General features: G+C 41.9%; 2 protein-coding genes across 5 annotated transcripts; both read left to right on the forward strand.

Annotated features, from left to right (window-relative positions):
- The first annotated feature begins 203 nt into the window (after nt 1-203).
- Nucleotides 204-13,077, forward strand: ssx2ipa (synovial sarcoma, X breakpoint 2 interacting protein a). 4 transcript variants are annotated; one of them, XM_084326823.1, is made up of 14 exons: nt 204-527; nt 1,700-1,840; nt 2,076-2,257; nt 3,012-3,221; nt 3,798-3,908; nt 4,065-4,200; nt 5,179-5,254; nt 5,383-5,563; nt 6,464-6,596; nt 9,298-9,422; nt 10,076-10,249; nt 10,470-10,587; nt 11,753-11,873; nt 12,458-13,077. In XM_084326823.1, the coding sequence occupies exons 2-14, from the start codon at nt 1,798-1,800 to the stop codon at nt 12,597-12,599; spliced, it is 1,752 nt and encodes a 583-aa protein (XP_084182949.1). In that variant the 5' UTR covers nt 204-527; nt 1,700-1,797; the 3' UTR covers nt 12,600-13,077. The 4 variants fall into 4 exon arrangements, with proteins under 4 accessions (XP_084182949.1, XP_084182950.1, XP_084182951.1 ...); XM_084326824.1 differs by having other exon boundaries at nt 204-421; XM_084326825.1 differs by lacking the exon at nt 1,700-1,840 and having other exon boundaries at nt 205-527.
- A 123-nt stretch (nt 13,078-13,200) lies between these two features.
- On the forward strand, nt 13,201-16,689 carry LOC311239632 (guanine nucleotide-binding protein G(I)/G(S)/G(O) subunit gamma-5-like). The gene is made up of 3 exons (XM_084328010.1): nt 13,201-13,337; nt 14,442-14,588; nt 16,410-16,689. Exons 1-2 carry the CDS (start codon nt 13,263-13,265, stop codon nt 14,565-14,567), a joined length of 201 nt encoding a protein of 66 aa, XP_084184136.1. The 5' UTR covers nt 13,201-13,262; the 3' UTR covers nt 14,568-14,588; nt 16,410-16,689.
- The last annotated feature ends 391 nt before the right edge of the window (nt 16,690-17,080 follow it).

Here is a 17,080-nt window from a genome sequence, read left to right on the forward strand (position 1 = left end):
TTCGTTCATAATGTTGACCTTCGAATTCTAAATCACCATACATTTTTTTTTTTTTTTTTTACTTTTAATTTGGCAAGGTATGGCGAGTGCCATACCTTGCCATACCAAAACGATGGCCCTGAATTCAACTGTAAGCTACCTGCGAGTGGACAACATCGCGGCAGTCACCAGCAGGCCACCTGACCGCACGTCTCATTTACATAAATCCTTCACCGCACCTTCATCACATCCAATGCACGCAGCAGATACTGGTTGCTTCACAACCTAGTCTCCAATGACCGCGGTGTTTGGTTCGCAGCCGCTAGGAAAACACTTCAAAACAATCACCTGCCCGCGTTGGGAATTCCATTATTATCTGGGCCGCTTTGAGATTATGATGATATGAACGACTGGAGATGGAGACCACAGTGAAGCTGATACGGTTTGTCCTTTTCTGAGAATAATCGCTTCTTGTACTGGACTGTCTTCATGTGGACTAGAATTTACCCTTTTCAACTCCGTCGGATTCATTCGCGAGAGAGTACTGGGTATGTTTTAAACGTTAACGCTAACATTAGCTAGCTAACCGTCACTCTTGTTTTCCCCCAAAAATAACTTCAGTGTTAACGTTAACACTGACCCAACCAGGCAGTGACAATTATCAGGTTTGTTAACATTAACGTTAACGTCGTACATTCTCTAACGACGTTAACAGTACTAAATACCTGTATGTCAAGTATGTCCCTATGCCATAAATGTCACTATGAATTGAAAATGGGGGACCCTGATGTAAACAAGACTAAAGTGTTAATCTGGTCTTCATCCCCTTAACAATTGTGTGTATTGAGCCGTACTGTATTGTACCCATTCTGCAATCTGTTAAATAAAGTTTTCATTCATTCAACTTAATGTACACATGTCCAATTACATTAATAACCTAGTATGTCAGCAGCAATTGTTCTCAGCTAACGTTACTGTACGTCATAACTTTACTTTTCACAGCCAAGCCAGTCTCTCAACACTTGGAACGAAGTTGTTGCGTGTCACTTCAGATAAGCTCTGAAGGTTCTGGATTAGTAGATAGAGAGGGAGTGAGAGAGACTGGGGGTAGCTACCTTCTGTAACATGTTATCGTTTTATGTGACATGGTTGTTTGACACTGAGAATTGTTATGGCTACTTGCTACTAATGTAGTGCTCAGGGACCCTGATGTAAACAAGACTAAAGTATTTCTCTGGTCTGCATCGTGTATTGGGTTGTACTGTATTGTACACCCATTCTGCATCTGTTAATACAATTTTCAATCAATCTGAATGAGTCATACATAGCCAGGTAACACTGTGCAGCTGCAGCAGCGGCACAATGTCTAAACAAGATCATGATAATTATGTAAGTGCTGGTTTGGTGGGAGGTGGCATGGATAGAATCTGGTTAGGCTTGTTTCACCAGACAATACGGATTATGTTATGCTGTCCTGTTAAGGATCCCCCCTTTTGTATAGTCTATCATGGCAAGCCAGTTATTTCCCCTTCACAAAACCTCTTGCCTGAAGCCAAGAAGATCACTTTACTGCACTGCAATTTAACTGCCAGAAGCTCTACCTCACCCACATCCAACCCCCTACTGGCACACAGCTGACACGTAATCCTGTGTTGGTGTGGAGTCGACCCAGATTATCCAGCGCTGGTCCATGTCATCATGGCCTGCTGCTTCGTTTCAGGCCGGTGTTCCAGTGAGATCCTCCGATCTGCCAGAGTATTAATCCACCCATCAACGCTGACTAATGACCTCGCTGCTGGCCTGACGTCTCCCGGGGATATGGGAGACTGGTGGAGGACTGCACCAATAGAGACATCTTTGGGTAATTAGAAGCCATTGCCAGTGGGGCATACTGTTGCCAGTCAGAACAGTTTAAGAATAGAAAGACCCATGGGCACTGTTTATTTTTTTTAGGATTTGCTTGAGGTGGCCTACATTTGTGTTCTAATTTTCGCAGCAGTAGCCTATATTTGAAGTCTCTGGACAGAAGAGCTGTAATGGTAGTTTATAAATGCTGTATGTTTCACTGCTCCTCCTTTTTCTCTCTTGTGTATTAGGAAACAATGGGATCTCCAGATATGAGATATCCAGAGTGACAATGTCGCCCTCCAGGCCGAACAACGTTGCGTCGACGCCCTCCCCTCTGCCGCTGTCCATCAGCTCCTTCAGCTCCTACAATGTCCTAAGTGCCTTTTGCACAGAGGAGAATATTCCTCACTGCATGTCATACATCAATCTGGTATGATAATAATCCATGGATTTAGTTAAGAAATTTAAAGGAGCACTTCACCAAAAATAAAATGCAGATTTATTTTGCACATAATCTCACGCATATCCCAAAGCTCTGAACTGTTTGCACACACTCATTTAGTTTGACAGTTATTGAGGGTTGATTAGTTTGAATATCTCCTCCTGTGATGTCGTCAAAGGACACAGAATCCTTTTGTTGTGTTAATTACAGCTCAATTACAGCTCAATAAAATGATGTAGATGAAAAAATAGCAATCCTTATTGCAATTCATATCTGTTTTTTCATCTACATTATTTCGTTGAGCTGTAATTGAGACAACACAAGGATTCAGTGTCCTCTGATGACATCACAGGAGGAGATATTTAAACTAATCAACTCTCAATAACTGTCGAACTAAATGTATGTGTGCAAACAGTTTATAGCCTTGGGATATGTGTGAGATTATGTGCAAAAATAAATCAGTTTTTCGGTGAAGTTCCCCCCTTTTTTATTTTATTTTTTATACATTTGTGTAGATTGATGGCGTTAATTCACATTAAACATGCTCAATCATACATTTGTACGTATGTATCCCCATTCCCTATGTCTTGTGTTATAAGCATAAATGCGCAGCGTAGCTTAGTCTGTTACCACCGTAAGGAGTATTTGACACTCCACCCCCCTCCCCCATTGAAACGATGACTGTTTTTTTTTTTTTTTTTACATCAAAACACTGGCCTGATTCCTTTTCTGTATTTCATAGGAGCTCGCCTCCCTGGGTCTCTCATCGACATGTATCGAGGCCACCTCAGCAGAGGCAGCCGCTCTGAACACGGTGCCGGCTCTGAACGCCATGTACGAGCTGCTACAGGTCCACCGCCGCAGCCAGCGCTCTCTGCAGGAGCTGGAGATGGAGAAGCTGAAGGTGTCGAGCACCCTGGATCACCTGCAGATCGGCAACTCCAGGCTCAAGGTCTGTCTCCCCACGGGGTGTGTTTTCAGCACAGCTGAAGCCCTCCTCATTTCAGTTACTCTCCTTTTCATCTCCGATGGATCATAAGCTGCGTTTGAGATGCTGGAACGTCTAGAGACCTATTATTAGTCTACCGGACTCATTTCCCTAATATTCATGGATCTTTTCACCGCGGTGCAAATGCAGAGAACAATGGGCCGAAAAAAGTTCTGTGCAATGCAGTTCCTGGCATTTTACAGTTCCTGGTAGTTTCAGTGCAAACGCAGCTATACTATGTTTCTCTTGGACCATAACCTTGGGTGTCTAGAATAGATTACATTGATAAGATAAAATGCTCCTTTATTAATCCCATTGGGGAAATTCACGTGTCATAGCAGCCCCAGGGAAGAGGAGCTACAGGCAGGGTAATAGAAATGACAATAAATATAGAGAAGACAAATATCTGACCGGCTTGGTCAGTCGTCCGCGGGTGGCTACCTTACCCATCTCACTCAAGGTGAATACATTAATGCTGGAGGCCTATATTGTGTGTGTAATTATCTGCTGATGATGGGGCTTTGTGTGTTTTCTTTCCAGGATCAGTTGGAACTGTGTAAAAGGGAGAATTCGGGTCTGCATGAAGCTGAACGACAGCTACAGCTCAAAATCAAGACTCTGCAGAATTGTCTAAAAACCGAAAAGGATGAGGTGAATTTAAATTGACCAATTGACCTATCTTGAGCCCTGCCTTCTTTTTCTTGATCCTCCAATCACAACTGTTGCTTCCCTCGGACTTCAGGAAGACCGGCGATTTGTGTATGTTGTGAACCTGACGAGCGGCATCTGATCCATGATTCCACACAGGTCCAAAAGCTCCAGAGCATCATCTCCAGCCGTGCCTCTCAGTACAGCCATGATGCCAAGAGGAAAGAGAGGGAGTGCATGAAGCTCAAAGAGCGTCTCAGCCAGTTACTGGTAGATAAAAGGGATAAGAAACTAGGTAAGCATGCTAGTCCAGAACACAAGAAATATTATAACGTACCCACTGCAGTGCACCCGGCTTTTCCTTCTTTTTATGTAGGGCTTAGTGATATATGGCCAAGGCCAAAATACTATATAACTGTATTGGATGGTATTTTGTTTTTCCAGTGCAAATTTCAATGTGATATGATTGGTAATACAATTTGTCATGGTGCCATTTCATTCAAAATACTCTTTTCTTTAACTTTTTTTTTATATTGTTGCAAGGATTTATTTTTATTAACTACAGTATATGCTGTATATATATTTTTTTACACTAGGTGCAGTAGTGGCTCAGGAGGTAGAGCGGTTGTCTGGTAATCTGAAGGTTCTCTGTTTCAATTGCAGCTTGAGCAAGAAACGTAACCCCTAACTGTTCCCACCGAGCAGGTTGGCGCCTTGCAGGGCTGCCTTCACTGTGAGAGAATGGGTCAATGTGACTCATAAGTCACTCAAAAGCGATGTGGTTTGCAGACTCTAAATAAGTGCTGTAGTATTGCAGTACATTTACCATGTATATATCATGGACGATGGTATTGTAAAAATCCATATCTTTGCATGTATACCTTCATATTTTGGTATAGACTACTGTTCCTCCCATGTCTATTTAAATCTTTTTATTTTTTTTATGGGCGGTCAGGTGGCGTAGCGGAGATTGTGCTCGTCACCAATGCAAGAGGCTGCGGTCTCGACTCCCGGAGAGTCGGCATTGCCTTGGCTCGGGCTGATCGCTATACTAACTCGTTTGGCTGAGTTAGGGGGAGGGGAGCCGTGGGTGGGTCCTGGGCGTTGTGGACAGCGAAGGAAGGGGGTTGGGAATTGGCATAATGACTAACAGTGGGATGGGAGAAAAATCGGAAAAAAGGAGGGGGGAAAAGATTATAAAAAAAAAAATATATATATATTTTTTTATAAACTCATAAAAAGATATTTCTGCCTCCCTATCTTTCCCAACCAGCAATTGATGTGTTGAACTACATTGGACGGTCGGATGGCAGGAGGAGCCAGTGGAAGACTGTGAAAGGGGAAGCCAGGTAAAATAGGTCATAAGTCGTCATCAATTCAGTATATTATGATTTATATACCGGTATGTCTGTCTTAACAATATTCATTCAGAATGTTTTATTTTTTTTCTCTCATTTGTATACATTCCTTACTGCAGACATGAAGGTGAGATGTACAAATCGCTGCTGAATGACTACGAGGCTCGTCAGAGTTCTCTGATGATTGAGAACGCTGAACTGAAGAAAGTCTTGCAGCAGATGAAGAAAGAGATGATCTCTATCCTGAGCCCTAGGAAGCCTTGCTCTAGAGGAGCCCATGCTGACGACAGCCTTGAGCAGGTAGTGTACAGTATGTCTCATCAGTAACTGGTGTGACAGGTTAGTGTTTGTCATTGTCCTATTCTAGAATGATTTTAATAACTTATTTGTTTCAGAAGCATGTGCCCCTTAAGGCATGTAACGTTTAAATAAACTAAAAAAAAAAAAAAAACTACACATGTGACACCCTCGTGCCAAGTTGTTGTGAGTGCAAATTATCCAACATTTGAAAATGATATTGAAAAACGTTCACCTGAACTGAAGGTGTTTGTGTTTCTGTTGTAACCACTGTTTTTCCACCATAATTGTAAGCTAGCCAGGAAGCTGGAGCTAATGCTCACAAACTCATCCAAGCGTTGTTGTTCAGGCTCCATCTCATCTTCTCCACTTTCCATTCCAGAGACTCTGTTGCTGAAAATATTCTGTTGTGTATTGAATTTAAAAATGACATTGGTACATGTTTGTCCAATTGGTGTAGATTAACTAAATGAAAGTGTTATTTCCCCACACTGGGCAACATTGTAATGCACATGGTAACGTTATTTTGTTATGCTCCGTTTATAAAAAATATATCTAATAATATATCTAATATTTTAAATCACTCCATGATCACATTTGATTTCAAATGGAAAGTGAATTGGTTCAGTGTTGGTTCATAATTAAGCTTTTCTTTTCTACATAAGGTTATAGTCCCAACAGTATCTGTTATTATAACAGTATCTGTGTGTGTGACACTGAAAGTGACAAATGCACAACATCATGTACGTCTAATAGTACGTTCAGATGCAAGAGAAATATTGCCAGTGAATATGTCAGTTTGACATTTGATGACTGGCATGAACTCCATTTTGTGTTTTATTTGACCACGTTGTATCTTGTTATTTGAAAGCCTCATCTCTGTTTTCCTACTGCTGTTCCCAGGCTGCCTCGGACAGGGAGGAGGAGGTGGAGACCCTGGATCAGTCCTGTGAACATGCTAGAGAACAGCTCACCAACAGCATCCGACAGCAATGGAGGAGACTCAAGAGCCACATGGAGAGATTGGACAGTCAAGGTGGAGTAGTACTGGTTCATACTCTACTATTCTGTAAATATATCCATGGTAGTTTTCTTAGTACTGGTTCATACTCTATTATTCTATAAATGTATCCAAGGTAGAATAATACTGGTTCATACTCTACTATACTAGAACTGTAGCCAAGGTACAGTTGTACTAGTTCATACTATACTATAAATGTATCAAAGTTCAATGTTCTGCATTTCTTTTTACCTAATTTAACCAGGCAACAGTCAGCCTCTCAAGAGGGTAGAACCCTGTTGAGGGATGGAGGTAAAGGGGTTTCAAATAAGGAAAAAAATTGATTTTTATCAACTGAGGATGATCTTGAATCTTATAGGGCCAGGAAAAAGTTTCTTAGCTGCAACAGGCAGTCTGTCCACAAAGGTGTTACTCTAGCTGACACAGATTTTGCTCTAGGAGGCTGACATTTGGCATGGAGATCAAGTCAAGTCAAAGAGTTTTATTTGTCACGGCATACAAGTATACAATGAAATGCGGGTGGTCTTGCCCGCAACGATGTGCAATACAGTAGTAACAACATATAATAGAATCCAATAAAACAACATTGTGCAAGTGTGTGATAGATTGAATTGATTGAAAACTGTATTAACGTATTGCAGAATGGGTACAGTACAGTACAGCTCAATACATACAATTGTTAAGGGGATGCAGACCAGAGAGAGACTTTCGTCTTGTTTACATCAGGGTCCCCCATTTTCAATTCATCGTAACATATATGACATACATGACATACAGATAGACAGTACTGCTACATCTATACATTTATGACATACCAGATTTGCAATTACAGTACTGTTTGTGATACAAAAGAGTCCAGAAAAAAGAGTATATACATTTGACGTAGAAACTGTACATTGGATTGGGTAGGTGGGGGTGGGGGGGGACTGTACATTGGAGGTGGGTGGGGGGGGGGGGGCGGGGGGGTTGGGTAGGAGTGGGGGGGGGGAGTTTGGGTAGGAGGGGTGGGTGGGGGACACTGTATAACTATACAAACAAAACTGTACATTGGATTATTGACAAGACCATACTTGGTCATTTACTGTACATTGGAGGGGGTTGTGTTCGGACATTTACAGGGGCCAGTTTCAAGTTGCAGTCTCCCTTAGGTGTTTTTTGAGTTTTTGAAAGTGGGTAGTGATTCACATTCCTTTACAGCTTTGGGTAGGGCGTTCCACATTGATGTGGCAAATTGCGAAACGTGTTTAGTCCCTTGTTTGAGCCGAATCTGGGTTTAACATGTGTAGGCTCAATTTGCCTATCTAAGCCAGGATACGTCTTCAACGCGCTCACACCACATTGACTTGGGCTGTCTTGTTACTCACTGTTTGATGTTGTTGATAGTTGCATCCGATGGGTTCGAACCGGTTGAGTTTTATGGAAGGAGTTGCGTAAAGTTTCAAATAATAACGGAGAAAACAATGAAACAAAACAGGCTCCAGACTTGTACTAAAAAGGTTTCAAAACAAACAGGCGCAGCAAAAGGGTTTCAAATAAACTCACAATGATTCTAAGCAAAGTCTTTCTTTTCAGTCTTTCATTCATTCAATCTGCACTGTGTGTGTGTGTGTAGCAAGCGAGCGGTTGAAAAACTGTTTCTCGTCTGGCGTGCGTTTACACACAGCTGGGCCATAATTAATAGGAGCACCATGGTGCCATTTTACGAGGCGACCAGTGGCGGCGCTATTTAGTCAAAACTATTAAATCAAATGAAATGGCTCCTACAACATGATTTGTGGAGCTCCCTCTGGTGTTGTGATCGTGGTATTCACTGACCTTTGGGAAGTATTTTGACATGTACATGGGTACCTTGGTCGTGTAGTGTATCTTGTAGACCAGGCCCATTGCAAGTTGCTGTACTCTGACAACCTAGGATGGCTTAGAGTAGACGACAAAGTGGGCAGGGGTGAGGTGGGTTCTAGGAGTAAGGTCAAGCAGTAGTCTGACCAGTTTGTTTTGAGATGTTTGTAATTTTGTTTTTAGCGCCTTTGAGGTGCTTTGGTACCATGAGGTGCAAGCATAGTCGTAGTACCCTTGAATGAGTGCTCCTGCTAGAGTCTTCAGGGTATTCTTGTTTACCAGTGAGGAGATCCGGTACAAGAATCGAGTTCGTTGGTTGACTTTTTTTATTACATTGGATGCCATTTTGTCACAGGAAAGATTTGCCTCTAGGATGGAACCCAGGTAGGTAATATCTTCTTTCCTTGTGACAATATTGTCACCCACTGTAACTGAGAAGCCATCGGTCTTGCTGAGTTTGTTATTTGAACCGAAGAGAATGGACTCTGTTTTGCCCATGTGTAATGATAGTTTGTTATCAGCGAGCCATATGCAGATTTTGCCTAGTTCTGAGCTGAGGGTTTTTTCAACCTGTAACTTGTTCTTGTCAGAGACCAGCAGGGCTGAGTCGTCCGCAAACAGGAACAAGTTGCAGTCACAAGCTGACGACATGTCATTTGCATAAATTAGGAACAGTAGCGGACCTAGTATGCTTCCTTGTGGAACACCACAGCTTACTGTGAGGGGGGGGGGGGGATAGGGTACCGTGTGTGTGTGTGTTCATGCCTAAAAGGTTGCAGCTATTGTGAATTTGCACTTGTCTTTTTTGTCCCCATGATCTTGGAACCCAGGACAATATCTCATTTTGTTTTAACCCTAGATGTATTTGTTTCCCCAGCATCACTGGTGCAGACTGGTAAACAGGTGGTTTCCAGAGAGATCCATGAGGAAGAGATGGAGAGAATGAGACTGGAGGTGCTGCAGTGTAAAGACTTCATTCAGACTCAGCAACAGCTGCTTCAGGTTAGGCCTTCAACTAATCTTCAGACTCAGCAACAACTGCTTCAGGTTAGGCCTTCAACTAATGTAAACACTTCATTCAGACTAGACTCGGCAACAACTGCTTCAGGTTAGGCCTTCAACTAATGTAAAGACTCTGCAACAACTGCTTCAGGTTAGGCCTTCAACTAATGTAAAGACTCAGCAACAACTGCTTCAGGTTAGGCCTTCAACTAATGTAAAGACTCTGCAACAACTGCTTCAGGTTAGGCCTTCAACTAATGTAAAGACTCTGCAACAACTGCTTCAGGTTAGGCCTTCAACTATGTAAAGACTCTGTAACAACTGCTTCAGGTTAGGCCTTCAACTAATGTAAAGACTCTGCAACAACTGCTTCAGGTTGGGCTTTCAACTAATGCAAACACTTCATTCAGACTAGACCCTGCAACAGCTGCTTCAGGCTAGGCCTCTTCTACTAATAATAGACATAATAGAGGCCTTGCATGGAATGTGTGGAGTTCTTCAAACATGGCTGCCTGTAACCACTTTTGAAAGAAAATGCCTAATTACAACTGTTTGTCCGAGGTAAGCAACAGTTGTGGTTGGAGGATCAAGACAAGAGGGCAGGGTTTGAGATGGCTGGTTGATGATTTGTGTGTGTGTCTTTGTCTGAGCAGCAGCAACTCAACTCCTCCTTTGATGATGAGACGGCAGCTCTGCTGAATGACTGCTACACCCTGGAGGAGAAGGAGCGACTGAAGGAGGAGTGGAGGCTGTTTGAGGATCAGAAGAGAAACTTTGAGAGGGAGAGGAAGAACTTCACAGACGCTGCTATCCGCCTGGGTCGTGAGGTAGAGTCTGAAGTCGGGGGCTGGGGAACCTTGGTTGTCCTGGGTGGTTTCAGAGGTCCCCAGCTAACATTGGCCCAATGTTTTCACTCTCATGTTGCCTCCTTCCTACATTATAGTCTAGAATGGATTTGGATTCTTTACGTGCAGATTTGCTAAACTTGCCTTGCCCTTGCATTGCATTTATTTCACATGGACTATATTTTTTTCTTGTGTTCCACAGAAAAAGGCATTTGAGGAAGACCGGGCCAACTGGCTCAAGAATCAGTTTTTGAATATGACTCCATTTATCGACCGAAAGAGACATTCCTTGTCAGACTCTCCGAGTGCCTTATCAATCAGTAAGTGATAATGATGATCAACTGTAGTAGTAGATCCAACTCAAGGAAAGTTGAAGAAATGGTTGAGGAAATACTGTCTGTAGTTCACTAGAGTCTGCTCACCTCTCTGTGATGTCACCATGGAGGAGTGTGCTTTGAGTCTGAGAAAAGCGCTATATAAATGTAATTAATTATTATTATATTATACAGGTCAGGTTTATGTCATATTTGAGACTATAAACAATAACAGGATAATTGTCCTATCTAAAGCCCCCCCCTCTTTTATTGATCCTCTAATCGCAACAGTTGTGATTTGGAGGATCAAGAAAAGAGGGACTGATTTGAGATGGGTTAGTTGCATGACTTGGGAGGCTGTGTTTTTTTTTATTTATACCTATATGTTGACAACGACTGACACTATTTCTGCTTTTTATTTTATTTTTTGGATCTTTTTCCCCCTCCGTTTTTCTCCCATCCCAATGTTAGTCGTTATGCCAATTCCCAATCCCCTTCCTGGTCGCTGCGCACCTACCCCCTACGGTCGGTCTGGGAGAGTGGAGGCTATCACATGCTTCCTCCGACACATGTGTAGCCAATCAACCGCTTGTTTTCACCTGGCAGCGCGGACTCTCACTGAGAGGGTGTAACGTGCGGAAGGATCACACTACCCCCCCCCTTAGATCCTTTCCTCGCTGAGCAGGCGCCCGGACCGAACTGCAGGAGTCTCTGTTTACAACGACCAGGACCCACCCACCAGCTTTCCCACCCCTAACACTGCCAATTGTGTTAGTATGAACGACCAGCCAAGCTGGTAGCAATGCCGAGAGCTGGGCTCGAACCCAGCATCTCCTGCACTATTGGCGAGCGCCTTGCCCACTGCGCCACTTAGCCGCCTGTGCTTTTAACACCCGAAATGAAGTTACCAACAGACTGAATTAAAGGTGCCGCAGCAGGCCTCCCATGATATACGATATAATGCATACATCTCCATTTACACCTCCCACATACACCAGAACGCCCCAAAATACACATGCATCCAACATGCACATTGTAGCAAGGCTGCTTTTCCACCACCACAACACTCTACTGCAGCACCTGTTTGTAAATCTGGTCTGAAATACTACTTGATTTCAATGTAATTTCACTACGTCAATGATTTTTTCCTTGTATCTCTGTTTGATTGTAGGAAGTGAGCCAGAGAGGAGGATGTCCTCCACTACGTTCTGCACTCCTAGCACGGCACAGCCCTCTGGCATGCCATCCACAGCAGACCTCTACCGCTCTCTCCGCCTCATACCCGACAGCAGGTATGATTCTTTATTCTTATTTTTTAATATTATTCTTATTTTAGTCCTATTGACTACCTAAATGTTTATTGTTGTTCAATGTGAGCAATCTGTAATGTTGAATTCTATTCAGGTACAGTACATTCACAGGCCTGGCCTAGCCATCACTAAAATGATCTTGGAGGGGTCTTTTTATTTAAAAAAAAAAGTTGTATTTCTTTTCAATAAAGATTTAGTTTTTACAAAACATACAACTTGCATACATTTATAAAACATTCAAATCAAAGTATACATCCAAATAAAATGCCCTCTCTCCCACGTGAACACAATAATAATACATAAATAATAAATATATATTATTGTTCTTGGTGTATATGATATATATTTATCCACACACACCTCTGCTGTTTTTTTAGAAGGGCCGTTTACTTTTGGGTCTGTGAGTTGTGTTTGCATTGGTAGATTTTAGTCTTACAGAATTATTATTCCATTATGGCTGATTTGCTGAAAGCGAGACTTGGGAGGATAACTATTAACTGTGATAACTCTGTAAACTAACTTTTTTTCATAGTGTTTTATTCATTTATCCCCCCCCCCCCCCCCAGTTCCTCCAGACATTCAATGCGAGGAAGCTGGCAAGAGTCCAAGACCATCCAGGGTGGAGATTCTTTGGTCAAGTCAAAGCAGAAACTCCGTTGTGGAGACCTGATCTTCTCGCTGGACGAAGATGAAAACAGCCTCACTTGAAAACACTGCCATTGTCGCTACTCGGGACAATCCATGATTCGATGCCATCACCACTGCCTCAGGATGACACTAATCTTTTGCAACATAATCTTGTGTTTCTTTTTATAGTGGAATTTCATGGACAAAGAATATTCACCAAAACTTGATCCAAGCACTTTAATAAAGTCAATATGGTGATCTTGCTTTACTCAAATATTTTTTTCTCTTACTATTATGTTTAAAATATAAAGCAGCTTCTAGAAGATATTAAGCTATAGGCCTGGACGTTTTTGTCTAGCCCTAATTTAGATGGATTGTAGTTCAACAACACTTCTTGATGATACAATGGATGAAATGGTAGTTTCTAGTTGGGCACTCATGTGAATGTTTACACATTCTCACTCTAGATTTATAGATTTTAAGAATAATATTTTAACCGTAGCTCATTATTGTATTGTAATTGTCCGTTGGTCTAACAGTGCAATAAAGATTTTTAATGAAACAATTGTTGCCTTCTCCCCCACCTCACTGATTTGCTGCCCCCTAGTGAAGTAAAAGACAAGTTGCACAAATGTAAAGAATGAACCGGAATCCGGATGTTATCATCTTTGCTTTTGTCTCCGCATCCAGCCAGCAGCGAGCCCACCGCAGCACAGCGTTTATTTTTCTAACAATATAGTGAAAATGTCATCGAATCTTGTAGCCATGAAGAAAGTTGTGCAGCAGCTCCGCTTTGAGGCTAGCATAAATAGGGTGAAGGTATGTGGTTATTCTATTCTAGAAGTGTATAATAAACCTCTTCAATCAAGTTGATCCGGCAACGACGCTCGCTACTAGCTTCAGCGGCTAGCGCTAGCAAAGAAGGGCGTGGGAGGGGAGGCTGGATCATTAATGAACGCGTCTCTGACACTATTGGGACCATTTTAAAATGACTGTTAATGTTGGTATACAGTTTAACAAATATCTATTATAGATTGCTCACAACAACTATGGGGTCGGTTGTTTGAAAGCCTAGTTGACACCCAGCCAGGGTGTTGTATTTGGGTATATAATCTATTGACTCCAGCTTATATCATGTCAGCCAGCAAGTATGGGCTCCTGATTTGACATGTTTTTGTCCATCTGAGAATAATTCGGTTTTAGCAAATTGTTAGTAATTTAACGAACATTGCCTGAGATGGACGTTGGATAGTGAAACATGTGATATCATTTGTTATTGTCATACACACATTCACTTAGAAAATGAATACATTTCTAAATGAACCCTTTCAGATGAGTTTTGGAAAATGTTCCTCAGTATAGAGGCGTTGCACGATAATGTTTGTGTAATTCCAACATGGCTGCCTGTAACCATTGGTAGTGGTACCCACTTGAAAAATAAAATGCCAAATTTCTGTGCTGAGTAGGCAAAACACTGCAACGCGTGATATTACTGTTCCACATGACTTGTTTACAAGATCCAGTTATAAAACACCATGCACCTTTAGTTTGATTTTCTCATAAATGGACACATGGAATTTCCTGTTTGGCACATAGCAACAACCCTTGTCTCTTCCAACATGGAGGAAAAATGGGCATTCAAACATTCACTGAAAGGCCACCATCTTAGAGATGTAACCATTACGTTTTACATTTATGTCCACTATTCTATCTTAAGAATCATAGAACTCGATAGCTTTCCATGACCAGTAGCTACTGTGACATCATTAATTGTTTATAATAAAAAATTCAAACCTCACCCAATGTGAGATCGATCACACGTCTGTAAGGCTTAACCAATCCTTTTTGCAGGGGGGGCCCTTCTGGTCCGTCCACTGACCTCATAGTTCCCCAACCTGCTCTGCCTTCTTGTATTGTATCCAGGTCTCCCAGGCTGCGGCAGACCTTTCACAGTTCTGCATGCAGAATGCCCTGCAGGACCCTCTCCTGACGGGTGTGTCCGCAAGTACCAACCCCTTCAGACCACCGAAGGTCTGCTCTTTCTTGTGAAACCACTGACCACATTCATTGGTGAGTAGATTAACCTGTAGTGTTGTCCGTGTCTCTCTCTACTAGCCCCTTTCACACTGCCCGTTCAAGCCGGGAATCTTACCCTGTTATCCCATCATGCCGTTCTGTGTGAAAGGTACGAACATGGAATGGGGGGGGTCAAAGTTGATGGCGGTTTGCCATGTTCAGGTATGGTGAAATTGCCAGGGTGGTTTTGCCACAGCATCTGTGTGAAAGGGACTGCCCGGCATTGCGGGATAGGGGTGTGATGTGGTTAATTCTTTGGGAGTTAGCTTGTAGGTAAAATCATAACCACAACTATTTTTATAAGTCGGGAGTGCTGCCCCATGCCACTATCGCCACACCACCAACCTGCATGAATATTGCTTCGTCAGCTACAGTATCAGTCGTTGAATGAAAGGTGGGGTAGAACAAAGGCTGGTAACATGATGTAATAATCATAATAATAGGCTACATGTTTTATGTCTAATTAAAATAATATGCAACGTGATAAACACTACATCAACTGGCAGTAAGACTGCATCATCTACTTCGGAATAAAGCGATACAGCTTTGGGACATGGAATGCCTGGCATGCACTAGTCACATATACAATATAAGGAAGTGCGTCATTATTCATCTAGGACCCCGAACGTGTCACTGAGGTGGACATTGAGTAGACTTAATTAGCTCTATTTACATTGGACTAGTATTACACAGGGACCACTGTAATAGAGTTGTCCTCGGATTGAACTTGACACACAGATTTGACTGTTGGGTTGTGTCACCGATCATTATTTCACATGGCACCTCAAACTAATTTATAATGACACCAAATGCACTGCCTGAAGCAAAACATATTCCTCATGCTGAGGTGCAGCAGCTTCATTTGAAGTACACACTCAAATTGCATTAAAAACCTTTCTGTATCGATTATACTACTACCAAAAACTAATTATGACCCCAAATTACTGCCATGACGATTCCCCCAGGACTAATATTACCAGAAGACCTTTGTGTTTGCTGAATTATGCTAGGTAAATGGCGCTGGAATTTTTTACTTTCCAAAATACAGACATGGCAGATTCACACAGGATTAAGATCAAGGATGACCTCTGCAAGTATTACAAATGACTAGCGGTAATAATTTCAAACAAATGATTACTCCCCAGATAACACTAGTCCAGTGTGAGTAGGGTTTTAACCATCTGATCTATTTTACATTACTGAGTTTGTGTGTTACTATGTAAAGTGTCTGTGTTGGTATCATAATTGACCTATCTCAAAGTTTGTGTGAGGAAAGCAGCAGTTGTAATTGGTAGGATCAAGAAAAGGGGGCAGTTTTCACATCCCCCTAGCGTGTGGGCTTGTGTGCATTTAGAGTGGATTATAACTTCAAGAAACACCATACTGTGTCACTTACACAACACTTACTCTGGCAATGCTTTCTGTGGAACAAAATTAACTGTCATCAATGAAAGGCTATTTAATTTAGTCCAGCGGAACGTCGCTAATTCAAACACTTCAGGAATGAAACGCATGTAATCAACTTCAGCAGCTAACTGATATACTTTGGATGGGGCCACGTCATATATGCAAAAAACCTGCATGCACACACTCCAATAAATCCACTGTCTTCATCTGCACTGTTAAAAACCTGTAGTCTCATGCATCAACAAGGGAATTTTACGTTATTATGCACAGTTAATACAAGTTGTGCATTTTGTTGGGTAGACCGGTCAGTTTGGATGTCTGATGGTTTTAAAAACCAAGTTTGTACTGTACACAAACTGTATCTAGCTTATAATATAGTCTGTTTCTCTGTGTTTTCCTGTCCCACAGGCCTTCATTTTGATGCTACAGGGAAAAGTTGACCTCAACACTGCTCCTCATGCCAAGCCATTATACTGCCACAGGATCTCTTTGAGTGTAAAACATGTCAAAATCATGTCAGGAAGATTGCCATCTATTTTCAGCCACACAAAGAGGAAGGGGACTGTTTTATTTTTCATGGCACAGTGTGATTTTCAAGTAAATTATTGTGCCTTTTCTATGGTTCTATTTTAGTCATCACTGTTCTTGACTTTTTGTATTTAATGATTAAAATACATTCTTTACTACTCCCAAGTTTTTGTTTATTGCCATTTTCTATATCTTTGATTGATTGATTGAAAAGTTTATTAACAGATTGCAGAATGGGTACAGTACAGTACAGCTCAATACATACAATTGTTAAGGGGATGCAGACCAGAGAAAGACTTTCGTCTTGTTTACATCAGGGTCCCCCATTTTCAATTCATCATAACATATATGACATACATGACATACAGATAGACAGTACTGCTACATCTATACATTTATGACATATCAGATTTGCAAATACAGTACTGTTTGTGATACAAAAGTGTCCAGAAAAAGAGTATATACATTTGGCGTAGAAACTGTACATTGGAGGAGGTTGGGTGGGTGGGGTGGGGTTGGGTGGGTTGGGTGAGGGCTGTACATTGTAGGTG

This window comes from Notolepis coatsorum (genome assembly GCF_963971535.1).
Source record: "Notolepis coatsorum genome assembly, chromosome: 13".
Classification (NCBI taxonomy): Eukaryota; Metazoa; Chordata; class Actinopteri; order Aulopiformes; family Paralepididae; genus Notolepis; species Notolepis coatsorum.